General features: G+C 45.6%; 2 protein-coding genes across 3 annotated transcripts; both read right to left on the minus strand.

Moving 5' to 3' along the window:
• Positions 1–103: 103 nt before the first annotated feature.
• Positions 104–10,347, minus strand: LOC124194699 (E3 ubiquitin-protein ligase UBR5-like). Of its 2 annotated transcripts, none has more exons than XM_046588993.1 (11): positions 10,136–10,347; positions 9,253–9,995; positions 8,404–9,146; positions 7,695–8,336; positions 6,112–7,624; positions 4,851–6,046; positions 3,982–4,775; positions 3,520–3,907; positions 2,208–3,440; positions 1,778–2,120; positions 104–1,708 (listed from the first exon to the last, which is right to left on the minus strand). In XM_046588993.1, exons 1-11 carry the CDS (start codon positions 10,207–10,209, stop codon positions 666–668), a joined length of 8,712 nt encoding a protein of 2,903 aa, XP_046444949.1. In that variant the 5' UTR covers positions 10,210–10,347; the 3' UTR covers positions 104–665. The 2 variants fall into 2 exon arrangements, with proteins under 2 accessions (XP_046444949.1, XP_046444948.1); XM_046588992.1 differs by having other exon boundaries at positions 8,404–9,170.
• Positions 10,348–10,844: 497 nt separating this feature from the next.
• Positions 10,845–13,443, minus strand: LOC124194704. The gene is made up of 7 exons (XM_046589002.1): positions 12,760–13,443; positions 12,286–12,687; positions 11,824–12,213; positions 11,670–11,751; positions 11,497–11,607; positions 11,278–11,427; positions 10,845–11,216 (listed from the first exon to the last, which is right to left on the minus strand). Exons 1-7 carry the CDS (start codon positions 12,901–12,903, stop codon positions 10,990–10,992), a joined length of 1,506 nt encoding a protein of 501 aa, XP_046444958.1. The 5' UTR covers positions 12,904–13,443; the 3' UTR covers positions 10,845–10,989.
• Positions 13,444–13,518: the final 75 nt, after the last annotated feature.

A 13,518-nucleotide genomic window follows, 5' to 3' on the forward strand; every position in this document is an offset into this window, starting at 1 on the left:
AGTTGATGCTAGAAATGGCATACCTGGAATTTGCACGCTTCACGTCTGCAAAGGCAATTTGACACTAAAAGATGACATTTTTTTTAACTGAATTGGAATTGCATTCAACCGTCAGATCCGTGTATTCTTATTTCCACATATGACAAACAAAAGATGAAGAATCATCGTCATCTATCACTCTCTTCAGCAAAAGATAGAAAAAGATATGGGACGATTTAAATTGAAAAAAAAAAAATGGAATGAAAAACAAAATTTAATGAAAAAAAAGGAAGTGAAAATTATTTCAAAGAACGTTTACATTACAAGGTTTGTTCCCCTAACATTTGGGTTTCATCCTTGATTTTTTTTCACAAATCTGGTGTTTATACTTTCAATTTATGGACACTTCCAAGGTGTTTCGTGTTATATCGATAACTGTGTCACCGAGGTTTGAAATAGCAACGAATGAAGAATTTTGTTTAGCTTGAAACAAATGATTTCAATTTTTTAAATTCTGAAATTTGTGTGTAAAATTCGATAAGAAAAAAAGAATTTAGAGGGGGGCCATAATAGGGAAGAAAAAGATATTGAACAATGAGAGTCGGAAAAATACTCCGCTAAGTTCCATATGTAATTGTTTTTGTTTAGTTGTTGGGTTGTGTTTTTATCTCTAATGGTACTGTCATCTAGACAAAACCAAAATTTTTAGTACGAATGGCTAGGAGAAGTTTGTTACGCAAGATCGTCCTCGAGGAGTACAGCGGAACGTAAAGTCTCGAAATGCAAGTATTCGCCGTAGGTAGATGGACATCATCGGCTGGACGAATGGTCACCGTTGGCATGGGCTGGAAACCTTCCTCGGAGGCAGGCAATGCCGGCGATCCCGTCCAAAAGTAGACTAGGTCTTGTCGCTCTTGAGTCGTCATCTTCTCGACGATAGACCAGAGCCAGCGTTTAAAGCGCAACAGACGCTCGGGCGGCTCTCCAGATTCGTCGTTGAAACTTGTATACGAAATGAGCGTCTGTACACGGATCTCGCCTGTGCCGTTCAGTAGAAGTCGCAGATCCTCGGATGTTAATCCTTCCAAGGCATTTTGAGGCAACACGTCGAAAATGCCCAAACGAATAGACTCCATGGCTTTGGCTTGCGTCCTAACCATTCGGTATTGAGCGTAACGCCTCACATAGCTGTGAATGTTCTGAGAGGTGACTTCTATGTCTTTTCCACCAGGAATCAGCTCCACAAATCCCGATCCTTCGTCAGGGCTCAGGTCAATGCTGAATGTCAAATCCAATCCACTAAGATCTTTTGTTTCGGCATCAACGACAAGCTGACGGAAGGATTCATAAACAACGGGATCGAAAAAGGCCAGATCATGGAACCGGATGGGACGACCAAGGATTGCCTTGAGGACGTGACGATTCAATGCAATAGGGCACAATTCGTTCTGGAGGAGACACAGGCCCATCAGGCGACCAACGTTACGGAATGCGTTGAGGCGCTCGGTAGAAGCTTTGCCTTGACGAGGACTGTAGAAACCTTGTTTGCCAGGGCAATAGAAGAGCGGAGCCGTATCGTCTTCCTCGACACCATCGTCAGCGTCAGAACCGGTCGACGTTCCAGCTGTGGCGGTGGTGGGGTTTTTCCTGCTGCCAAGATTGAAGAGAAGATCCATTTCCAAAATGGCTTCCGACGAAAGCTCTCTGCCTTGTGCTAACTGACTTTGACCTGATGTGAGAAAAACATGTAGTTAATATCACGTCTAAGACATTTAAGTTTCTTTCTCTGAATTCTTACCTAGAATGACGGCGACGGCTTCGTTGACCCTTTGTTCTAACGAGTCTTCTGACGCCAAAAGCATAAGCAATTGAGCAGGTGAGAGTTCCAAAAGCATGCCGGTAATTTTGGCAGCCAGGGTGGGTCTTAGAGCGGCCACTCGAGGATACAGTCTTTCTCCCAACTGAATTACGTGTGGTGAGAGGTGATCGTTGTTGGTGGTAGGAATTTCGCCATCGGGTTGGAAAGGACGGGCATCATAGTTCAAGGTCCGAAGACGAGCATCGCGAACTTGTGACAGACGGGGTGGACCGTGACGTCGTGACTGATCTCCTGAGATGGAGCTGCGATTTCGACGACGTGCCTGTACAATAAATTAACTCATTAATAATCCCAAGCAAGCTGAAAATCAGATGACAAATACAATGAAGATAAACAAACAAATTATTACAATTCCTGATTGAGACTGAGAAGCTTTTGATCCAGCTCCAACTTGGGCAGCGTCCAGATTTGGCAATTTTTCTTGCGAGAGAATGGCTTCAGCAATGGCTGTATAGAAGCTGCGGGCTACTCCAGATCCTTCGCCTGGCTCGTCTTTGAACGTCACTTTAACTCTACTAACGGCCAATGGAGGTTGCGTGGCCGTTGCACGTCTGCAATGGGTGTTGTATTGCGTATTGAGTTCCTTGAATGTCTGCGTAATGAGCATTCCGCGTTCACGATCCATTTTAAACAGTGTCAAGTCACGCTGCTGCATGTTCCTCAGGCGCTCCATTTCGCGACGGAAACGAGCTTCTTTGACTGGGAATCCACCGAGCTCAGCAATGACCGATCCAGCTTCCGTTCCGACATCGTCAATAAAAACGCGACCAAACAAGTCTAATGTCAATCTCCAGCGCCCCAACAGCAAATCGCTTGAAATTAACTGGCTCACATTCGGAGTGGAATTTTTACCCATCCAAAAGCTAGAAGCGGATGGTGCCGTTTCTTCCGTTTTCTCTCTCGGTACGGTAGACGGAGTACTGCCTGCGGTACTTGTGCCTGCAGGGGCATTGTCTCTCACAGTGCCAGTCCGAACGATAACGCTCTGAGCAGTGGCAGCAGCCCGTCGGGGTGACACAATGACGCTGCTGGCCACACTTGGACTGACACGGGCTACTTCAATCACTTCAGCGAATTCCGAATCTTTCAAAGACAAATTCTGAGGAGTTTCCTGGATGACTTCAGAAGTTGAATGAAGTGGAGGAAGTGTTGGTTGTTGTGGATTCAATGGGGTCGCCACTAGAGGGGGAACTGGAGCTTGAGCTGGATCCGTTTGTACCTCCGGTGTCCTTGTAGACAGTCCTAAACGAGTAGGTATAACTTCAAGAGGATTGGTCGAGCCAGGTGGATGATTTCCTGATGGCTGGATCGTGATGGGTTGGCGAGGAGCGCCAAAAAGTTCTTCGCGGCGAGCAGATGGTTGCAGAAGATGCGGTTGGTCCGCCAGAGGCAACGCTTCAATCATCGGTAGAGCAAACGGATCCGGCTGTGGGCATCCCAAACACAACGTCGACTCGGAGCGACGGAAGAATGGATGCTTGCGACCACTTTGCCGGACTACAGCTTCTTCTTCGCCACCAACAGATTCAGTGTCCATGGCTCCCCCGGTTTCTTCATCCATATCAGCATTTTCGTTTTCGTCCTATAAATCCCATTTTGTAATTTTAGAAAATGTGAAAAAAAAACTACAATGAATTCATTAAGACTCAATGTTATCTTACCGGTTCGTTGAACATGTCAGCGATGTACTCTTCACCACTACCATTATCACCGTACGGGTTGGATTCATTTCCCGACCGCATGTAATAAATAAGGGCATCGAACACATAGGCAATGTGCTTCAATGACGAGACGTCAATAACGGGCAGGGTGTCGGAATGCTCGCCATTGTGAGCCCGCATAAGTGAAAGGCAGTAATTCAAAAATTCGCGCCTTCCCGTCAAGGGATCCGGCACTTCGTTGCCCCGTTCTCCGCCAGCACCACCAGCCTGTCCTCTACGGCCGTCGTAAGTTCCAGGTGCAGCTCCCGAACCAGCCAGTGCAGAGGCTGCCGAACTTGAAGATGCGGCCGTTCGAGAGGAAGGTAAAACTGAACTAGCAGTAACCATTCTAACCAAAGTAAAATGAATTAGATACTCATAAATCGGAACGGGGGGGGGGGGGAAATAAAAAAAAATCAATACCTTGACAGCGGTGTTCTTCCATACAAAGTAATATGGTTTGAAGGTGTTCCGTTCGGTGTAGAAGCGTTGGATAAAGCTACTCCAAAGCGTAGCTGAGCTTCGGTCGAGTCCATGACGTTGACCAGCCAATCCCAGACTGGCTTCAACCTGAATTCCAAAAATTGTTGCAGCTGAATGGACTCTTGGTTGGTGATGTCCAAATTTCGCGAAAGGGTGGGAGCAAGTGCCGGATAATCCAAAAGCATCGTGAGCAGGTCTGCAATCTGACGAACGACCAGTCCAAAAGCCCGAGCTAATCCGCTTGCTGTAGTAGCCATGGAAAAGGGTTCCGGTACCACGGGAAGTGTAGCTGTGGCGGCGGCAATTGCAGCAGCAGCCGCAGATCGGCGAAGAGAAGTAGGTTCTAAGTACATCAAATTGGTGGTTGAACCACCGACAGCGTTTCCACTACCGACGGCCCCATTGGCGCCAGCGCCACGTACGGCATTGTTCTCTCGATGGCGAATGGCCCACATCATCGATTGCGGAGCCATGCCAGAGGTACCACGGACAGGGGCAGCAGCAGTGGCGGGTACGGCGGACGAAGGGTTATTATTGCGGCGTTCCAGTTGTTCGTCTGAGAACGCAAATTCCTCCGTATCTTGTTCGTCCGTTTCACCACCGTCCGATTCATCCTCTTCTTGACCAGTTGAATCGCCAGATTCATCATCAGAGAATAACGCCAAGGATGCCATGGCCGCATCGGAACCGGCTGTAGCTCCTGTCTGCACACTACGTTGGACCGAATTGTTGTCCTACAAATATTCAAACAAAGTAATACAAAATTTAATGAAAAAAATCCGTTCATTGCTCAACTTTTAAACACCTACCTGAGTGTGAGTGCTCTGATTATCGTTATCATGTTCGTGCTCGTTGTCATCCGAGTCGCTTTCGGTCTCTGCTAGGAGGTCCAGCTCCATATCCGATTCACCACCAGCATTTTCTCGTCGACCAGTTCCATCACCGCCGCGACCATTGCCTTCGGCATCTTCGTGTTCTGAATTGTCCGCTTCAGCATCGCCGTCACCTTCTCCATCGCCTTCATCACCTTCGATGGTGTCTAGTTCTTCAGACTCCATACGGCGAGTGGTGGCACGACCACCACCTGCAGCGCTGGAACCAGCACCGAGCGATCCAGTTGGTACAGAAGAGCCGTCCGCGTGTTCTTCGTCGGCTGCTCGGGGTGTTAGCGGTTGTAAGGGATCGACGGAAAAGAGTTCCTCGCTTCCATGAATGGCGTCGGCGTTGGAAGTCACCAACGGAAATGGGACAGTTGGACGGGCGACACCTAACCGGACGGGTACGATCAGGGCATCAGCTGCTTCGCACAGTTCTTCAATGGCCAGATTAATAAGAGCCTGGAATACTCGCTTGCATTTCATCAACGGCTGTGAAGTAACACTGGCACTGGAAGCATTATTCTTCTTCTTTCCAGACTGAGGAGCGATCTCAACGCTAAAAACGACAAAGACCCGGACGACCGAGCGCACGAATCGCCTAGCAGCAAGACGAGCTTCCTGTTGTCTCGACCACCAAGTCTTGTTCTCCATTTCAGCGATGAGCGTAGTCAAAAGGCTGTCCAGCATTTCAACCGAACATTTGACTAACATGCAGTGAGTAAATTTGTCCAATAAAGTAGTCCCACTTTGGCTTTGAAGATATGCTTGATCTTCGGCGATGGTACTGGAACCGGCAACTGTTTCCTCTTTGTAGCCAGAGAGCAACATGGCTTTAACTGATGACCAATCATTCAAAAGTCTATCCAATGCCATTCGGGAGAATCTCGGTGGTTCTAGATCGTGTTCAGGCATATCTGGTTCCAGTTCAGATGTTAAAACTTTTCTCGAAGCGGCGATTCCAGTTGATCGGGAACGGGCGGGTCTGTACTGTCGTTGTTCAGCCGACTGACGACCGACTGTCTGTACAAGGAAAAGCAGTATGTTCTCTCCTTTACTATTGGGTATGTTCACCAGATCCGTCTCGTGGACCAAGCGGCAGAGTAATTCGAATCGAAGTTTTTGATTGCCTACAAATCAAGATATAGAGTTAATAATCAAAGACTTTAGTAGAAATAACATTGAAATGAATTACCGGCAACCAAAGCCTTGCATTTACACTTTTCCCAGCAGTCACAATAAGCGGTGGGCGATGTGCGCTTGAGCTTGCAATCGTGACCCTTGTGACATACGCGGGCGCACTCGGTACAACAGCAAAGGGATCCCGTAAGGCCGCATGTTCGGCATTCAAAGATATCCTGATTAATGTGTTCGGCTCCGGTCCAAGTGAAGCTGCACGTGTCGTTGCTACAGAGAACATGGAGCGGTGAGTCATCCGGGCTGCAGCCATTCTTGCCCAATGGAAAAATGAAACTCTGCAACAGCTTTTTCTGAGCGTCCACTTCCGTTGTAATCTGTCGAAATAATCTAGTGGCCACATCTAGCAAAAGTAATGCTGCGGGGTAGGCACGAACGGCAACCGCTTGCATGAACGGTGTGTGACCTTGAGCGTCACGCGCGGAAAGGAGTGTCTGTAGATGAGGGGTCAGAGCTGGACTCTCGGTGATGGCCTTCAACGCGGCCAAGGAATTGGCACGTCGTTCAACAGGGTCGGAAACGGCAGCAGCCGCCATTTTGGAGGAGCCACATGCGCCGGCACTGCTCGAGCCAGCTTGATCGTCATCGCCGTGATTGGACGATTCCAAAGACATCGGTTCCGGTGGCCAATTGAGCGTCGGAATAGAAATGTTTTCTTCGACTACGGAACTACTACTGGGAACTCCCGAATCGGCTGTGGAACTTTCCGATGGTCGAGCAACAGCAGCACGCCTCATCATCTCTCTGAGACTTACAGCCCGGGAGGAAGTGCTCAAACCCACCGGAAGGGGATCTAGAGGATCAGCGATGGAGTTGGCGACGGGTGCTACATTTCGCTCGTCTTGAACGTCCGCATCTTTGTTTGAAGTTGGTGAGCACATGGATACGCAGGCGTGGATTACGTTTCGACCACCATCACAGCGTTCGTTGACGATACTCTGGACGCCGGAAAGGCGATAGGCTTCTGAAGACGTTTCTAAGCAGTTCATGACGTGGCGAACGCCATCGATATCGCAGGCCAGCAACTTGGGCATTAATAATTGATTTTCGGTGACGAGTACGAGTAATATGGCTTGAGTCTTCTGTCCAGGACCAACCCCTTGCAGAGAATGGGAACCGAAACCCAGGCAGCGCATTGGTGGCAAATCCAGCAAATGCGGATCACGAATAGAATCGAGACAGTCACGTGACAAAGGGTAGATTGTGCCATTTCCATCACGGAGCAGAGTCAAGGCGTCACCATCTCCTGTATTGAAGAGTCCAATGTTTCGTCCGACGTTGAGGCCCATGAACGAGGTATAGTCCGTTGGTATATTCGATTCATACTCGGCTTTTCCCGTGCTCAGATTGTAGATTGTGTACTTGAGCTGAGAGCCAACTTTGTTGACCGTGTGAATACCTTGTCCGTCTACTGAGAAGGCTAAAATCTGTCCGGGATCGGCCAACGTCACTCGTCGCGGGAGTCTTTGGAAACAATCAGGGATCCGGATGGATGAGCCCGATTTTACCACCTAAATAGAGAAAGAGTAACATTAGATTAGGGAAATTTCGTGGATTCAAATATTCACAATCGTCACTCACCTGCAATTCGTCTTTACGCAATAAACGGCAATCTTGTAGAAGCGAAGCAGGATCTTCGCTGCCGCTATTTGCCGGCACAACTAAATCTTTAGCTTCCTTGCCGCTGTAATCCTTGTTAGACGGAAAACGAACAGCAGCGTAGGCGCCGTCCACCTTGAGGACGCGGCCAATGGGCACATTCTTAACATCTTCGATGAAAATGACATCTTTTAACACCCATTCCTCTTCGTCGCCACGTTTGTCTTCGCTATCGCCGCGCGGAGCTGGTCTCTTGTGTTTCTTTTGTGAGCCTCCTGCTACGCTCCCCGTTTCGCTGCAAGTGCTGCTGGCTGGCGATGGAGGAGGAGGCATGTCAGGTTTTTCGACAACCGCCTCACGAGTGCTCGATGTTTTAGAGGTTTCGGCGTTGCTACTGCTGCTACTTCCACTTGCAGCATTGCCACGTTTGCTGTCACTACTACCTCCGGGTGGAAGAGGTGGAGCTAGGCGGACCAAGGGAGGGGGTCCTGGGACGATACGGAATCGACAAGTATCAGTCCAGCTCCATGCTGAACCTTGCAGCTGACCGACTTTCGGCACACCATCGATGATTGAGAATCCAATGGCTCCAGCTTGATACATGGGACTACTTCTCATACACACCTGAAGAATAAAATCAACCATAAGCTTTAAAAAATGATAACAAAGAAATAGCTATTTCGTTATTTACCTGTGCGCCAGTAACGATATCGGAACCGGAAGCTGAGCTGCTGTGGCTCTTCTTAGCTTTGGTTCGGTATTTGTCCCAAAGTTTACGGCGTTGGCCTGGTGGCAATACGCCCCACCAATAAATGGCTCCATTTTCTAGTCGAACAGCCGAGTAGAGTGAACAGGTGTCGAGTGAAACGATTTTTTCGCCGTGAAATTCAGAGGGGTGCTGGGCAGCATGTTCAAGTCTTGTGATACCGGGAACGTGAGCTACAGTTTCATCTAACCAGCTGGCTACTTTTCCCGATTCCGTTACCACAGTGCACCGTATGACGGATGCCGACAGCAGTACAATTTTTTCAGCATAGAGCCCCAGTGTAAGAGCTCGTGGGTGATGAGCGTGAGGGAAATCCAGGTGACGATAAGGCTCCGCGTCAGTCCATTTCCATGAGAGGATTTGACCAGATGTACTAAGTGCGATCAACTCAGAATACATTGCAGCAATGCTGGTGAAACGGGGAGACGGACCACTAGAGCCTCGTTCAGGCCAAAATTCAAGCTCGTCTGACAGACCTAGAGGGCTCTGTGTTTGATGTGGAGTGTCTTTCTTTTTGCTGCCATCCAGGTCACGTTCGTACCAAGTGTCTCGAAGCGCTGTTTCCAGCCAACGACGTGGTCCAAGATAATGTCGATCTCGCCAACGAAACATCCCAGATTCACGATCTGCTCCTCCTGTCCCTGCTCCACTACCACCACCTCCACCTCCTGTGAGACAGTTAATCAATTTTGCTACAATTATATTTCATAAGTTGTACCCGATTAAATAAAAAAAAAAAATGAAAAGCAGGATTGTTAATAAAAAGACAACTACCTCGATCACTGCTGCGTTCTCGTTCGCCTTCCACGCTTCTTCCACGATTATTTCCGGATGGGCGGCTGCGAATGGTTGAATAACCAAACATGTCTTCTGAGAACATGGCGTCAGCGTCAATAATGACGGAAGGCCCTGCATGGTCAGAGTGTAGCCCTGCACCAGGATCGAGCAGAGAAATCAAGTCTTCGGGAACGTATGAATCCTGAGAATCGTCAACGTCTTCACTCTCATCATCGTCACGTGAAAGCAAATTGTTGACAGCTTGATTGACATCCAAGTTGGTTCTCTGCAACTCGCGAATAATAACGCTTCTGCTTTTTCCTTGCAGGACAACTTGGGCTTGTGAAACTAGTTCTTCAGGGACAAAGACAGGTCTAGAGCTAGCCATGATGACACCATGTCCCACTGCCCCGGAAGCCAAAAGTCCTGTTCCCCTAGATCCACTGTTGCTTGCACCCCTGAGACTGGAAGCTCTGAGCAACCTGCCTCTTTTGCAAGTCTGGCGACTAGGACCTGGGCCAGATCCCTTGCCATCTTTCCCCCGGTTTGCTTCATTTTTGCTCAGATCTAAGCGATCCGGTAAAACATTGAAGGCAAGTCTGCACACCCTTCCATCCTCCAGCAGAAACACAATATGGGAAGGTCCCACTACACACTGCTGGACAGGGGAACGTAATGCACTGGTAAAACCAGAGTTGATGTGCCCAAAACGGTTGGTTTTATCAGCAAGTTCTTTAAGCCTGCAAAATCATAAGAAAATTTGCATTCAATATACTACATTCGTTAGAAATACGTTTTTCATTATCCCTGTACAAAAATGGGAATCGAAAAATGGTAGGTATTGGGAAATACGAAGGTGATGTGTTGGCAACAAACTTACCGATCCAATATCACTTCTTCTGTGGTGGGTAATGATTGCACGAGAAAATGAATATTTGATGATCCCGACATCATGAAGACAAAACTGATATGTAATTAAGAAACTCTCGAACAATTTTTCCTTTTTCTCATGGGTCTCTGTCTAGACCATCATGAGCAGGCTTAATAACGTCCAGCATGGAGTCTTCTCAATTCTCTCAATTTTTCTCTCTTGGAAACAGCGTTGCCACTTTGAATCCTTTGCTCGCGATTCGCTCGTGTTTTGTTCGAAATTTTCATTGTTCACAAAAATGCTCGAATTTCGAAATAATGTTAACAAAACGTTTTGTGTTCGATTATGTAACGTTTTAATTTCGTAAATTGCAAAATCTTTTGACTAGTGAAACCATGAAACCTTTAATTCTTCAAATAAGAACAAAATGCTATGTTATCAATTCGACTTTTAAGTTTTCTATTCCTTTTTTCTAACTCATACTTCAAGGTAGTGCACTACAAGAACCCATATAATATTGCTAAGGTTTTGGCAATCGCAATTTAAAATTACGTCATAATGCAATAAATAAATTGCAACATAATCATATTATTACACCACCTACGTCTAGTTTTCCTACTGATGGGTTGGTATGGTAACGCCACATAGTGGCAATTTTTGAATAACGAATTCAAAATTTGGTAGCTCCAGTTGGATAAATGTAAAAAACAACAAAATATAACTTGGAATATATGTATTAGAATAGATGTTAAATGATTTAGCAAACGAACTTGATTTTTAATATGGGAACGTGTAAGAAGAAATAAATTGGGGATTCAATCGATATGGTGATATTCCATGGATATGGGCTATTAGGCATTTTTTTATAATATACTTATACATTCAATATCAATAGATTCATTTAGTTTGTCTTCATGCAATGATTTTTCTGCCATGTACGACGAAATCAAATCAGAAATCAAATATGCGACAAGTTTGCTTCCCCCTTGAAAACCTGATTCGCCGGAGGATGGAGCAACGATCGATGGATCGATAACCCATGACAAGAGGCCCTCTTCACACAGCACCTCAAAGATTTCTTGCATCAAACCTAGAGAAATCGTTCAAAATTAAATTAATATTGAATTCCGTTATCCATCGCTAGTGACCACCTTTGGGATGTTGTAGCTTAGCGACCAAAGTTTGTACAACAAATATCAGTTGCATTCCGCTGCTATCACTCTCGTCAATGTACCGTTTTAATATTGAAGATGTCCAACGTTTCAAAATTGCATGGTTCAGTTTGCAATCTCCACTTTTATCTAGTTTAAAAAATATATAGATATTTAGACACATTACGTAAACTATTAACATAAAATTGGGAAATTTACCTTCAATCGAATTATTTATAGCAGCAGTGGCCAATGCAAAAATCAAAGCAGAATAAAGCTCGTGTAAATCTCTATAAGGAGTTTTGCTCAAATCAACTTGTACTTCTATCCCTGCACATCAAATTTAAAAAGTGGTCCGTGAATTGTAATGTTCCGCAACAGCAAAAGCTTACCTTCTTTACTTTCATGCAGGGCTGCAGTGAAAAGATCCCGATTTGATAACAATTCGAGAGAAACCTTGTAGACATATTGTTGCTAATGAATAGGGAAAAAACGAAATAGGTTTAACTTGATAACTCAAGGTAGCGCAAAAGAAAAACAAAATACTTCTATCCAAATGAAGACAATTTCGTCCGATAATAAATGTCGATTAACAAACGCCAAATACTCCTGCATTTTGTACTGAAAATCTTGAGGTTCGCCACGGATGGGCAATCGTTTCTCCCATAAACCTTCCAATTTAAACACAGTTTGGAAGTGAATATCGCACTCGGATTTTCGGACGTTAGCCATGGCCAGTGTTTCGTTGTTTTCGAGTTGCTTCATAATGTCATCCTCGGCTCTGTGGATTGATTTCGTCAATTTCGCCAGGGAAGACTTGATATCCCTTTTGAGATGACGAGAAATCCACTCTTTTTCTCGATTCTCCATTTCAATCATTCTAGATTCAAGCTCGATCAACAAATTGGCATAGTCTTTCTTGTCCATTTGATGTTTCTAAATCAACAATAAAAAAATAAATAAATTATTTCAAACTCAAATGAGTCTCATCTGTATAGCGCGATCTACCTGAAACCAACTGCAAACTGTTTCTGTGGCCGCTGTCAATTGATTTCTGGCGGGGGCTGGGCTATTCAAAAGCATTCTCAATTCCGAAAGAAAAGTGTCGATTTTGGAACCAAAAGGTGACTGTCCAATTTGAGTTGAGGTGGAAAATTCCTTCCTAAGATGTCCCATCATCTCCGTTTCCACATCCTGCGCACATTCCGCCAACACAACTAAGGAAGCTTGAATATCGTTTTTGAGTTCGACAGACTGAACCACGCTGTCCTTCTCGCGAGCCTCGATATCAGCAAGTTTCATGTCTAATTCGATCAAGGATTCGACGTAATTATTGTTTGGCAAATCTTCAGAAAAGGAATGAATCTTCCTGCAGATTGGACACTTGATTTCGGTATTTTGTTTAATTTCCTGTATGTTACGCAATATACAATAAACGTTAATTTTAGAAAATTACCAAATTATTGCTATGTTTATACTAACCGTGAGACATGATCGGCAGAACGTGTGGGCGCAAGGTAGAAACTTGGGTTCTCGATTTTCGCCATATTCCTTCAAACACATGCCGCACGTAATCAAAAAATTCGATTCAAACGATTCGCTGATGGACGACGAGTGTGACGACATTTTCTCCACGTGTCAATGTAACGATCGCAAGCCCCTGGAAGTCTATAGTCGTCGCTTTCGGATGGGTTTTCACACACACTGCAACAAAATAATAATCAAGTTAAGGATTGCACGACTGCTGATTTGATTTGGGTGTCTGGGCGAGAGAACAAGGGCACGACCTAACGGCACGGAAGACGAGAGAAGAAAACGGTCAAACACTTTGTTGGGGTAATAAACAAGTCGAATTGAAAGAGAAAGAAAGAGGGAGAGGGTAAGAATCAAAGTCTTGATTGTGATTGGCTGTAGACATTAAAAGAAAACCCTTATTTGCCCCTTCCTATCTCGAGCGTTTATTTTTGTTACACGTGGAACTTCTCCAATAAATTTAATGCCAGGGTGGAAAATATTACGCCAGGGTGGCAATAAAATAATCGCTTACACAGACGAAAGAAATTAAATGAGCAAAATTGTGGATAACTTGATAATTTTGCGAGCTCTTTTCGTGAGGAAATAATCAGTCACGAAATACAGTAGTACGATTCACGGCTGATAGGGTCGCTGGTAAGCTAACAACGAGTCATGATAGAAATTTCAGGGTACGTCAAAACCAAGAGAGCGAACTGGCCTTAATTT

Source organism: Daphnia pulex, chromosome 5 (assembly GCF_021134715.1).
Source record: "Daphnia pulex isolate KAP4 chromosome 5, ASM2113471v1".
NCBI classification, from domain to species: domain Eukaryota; kingdom Metazoa; phylum Arthropoda; class Branchiopoda; order Diplostraca; family Daphniidae; genus Daphnia; species Daphnia pulex.

Bases quoted from the DNA above. Each gene is read 5' to 3' on its own strand.
- LOC124194699 (XM_046588992.1), bottom strand. From the start codon at position 10,209: ATGATGTCGGGATCATCAAATATTCATTTTCTCGTGCAATCATTACCC. The intron at 4,776-4,850 runs GTAGGTGTTTAA...GAATATTTGTAG, and splicing joins ATCAGAGCACTCACACTCAG to GACAACAATTCGGTCCAACG. The intron at 2,121-2,207 runs GTAATAATTTGT...TTTATTGTACAG, and splicing joins CTCAGTCTCAATCAGGAATT to GCACGTCGTCGAAATCGCAG.
- LOC124194704 (XM_046589002.1), bottom strand. From the start codon at position 12,903: ATGTCGTCACACTCGTCGTCCATCAGCGAATCGTTTGAATCGAATTTT. The intron at 11,752-11,823 runs GTATTTTGTTTT...CCTATTCATTAG, and splicing joins TTGTCTTCATTTGGATAGAA to CAACAATATGTCTACAAGGT. The intron at 11,608-11,669 runs GTAAGCTTTTGC...TTTGATGTGCAG, and splicing joins CCTGCATGAAAGTAAAGAAG to GGATAGAAGTACAAGTTGAT.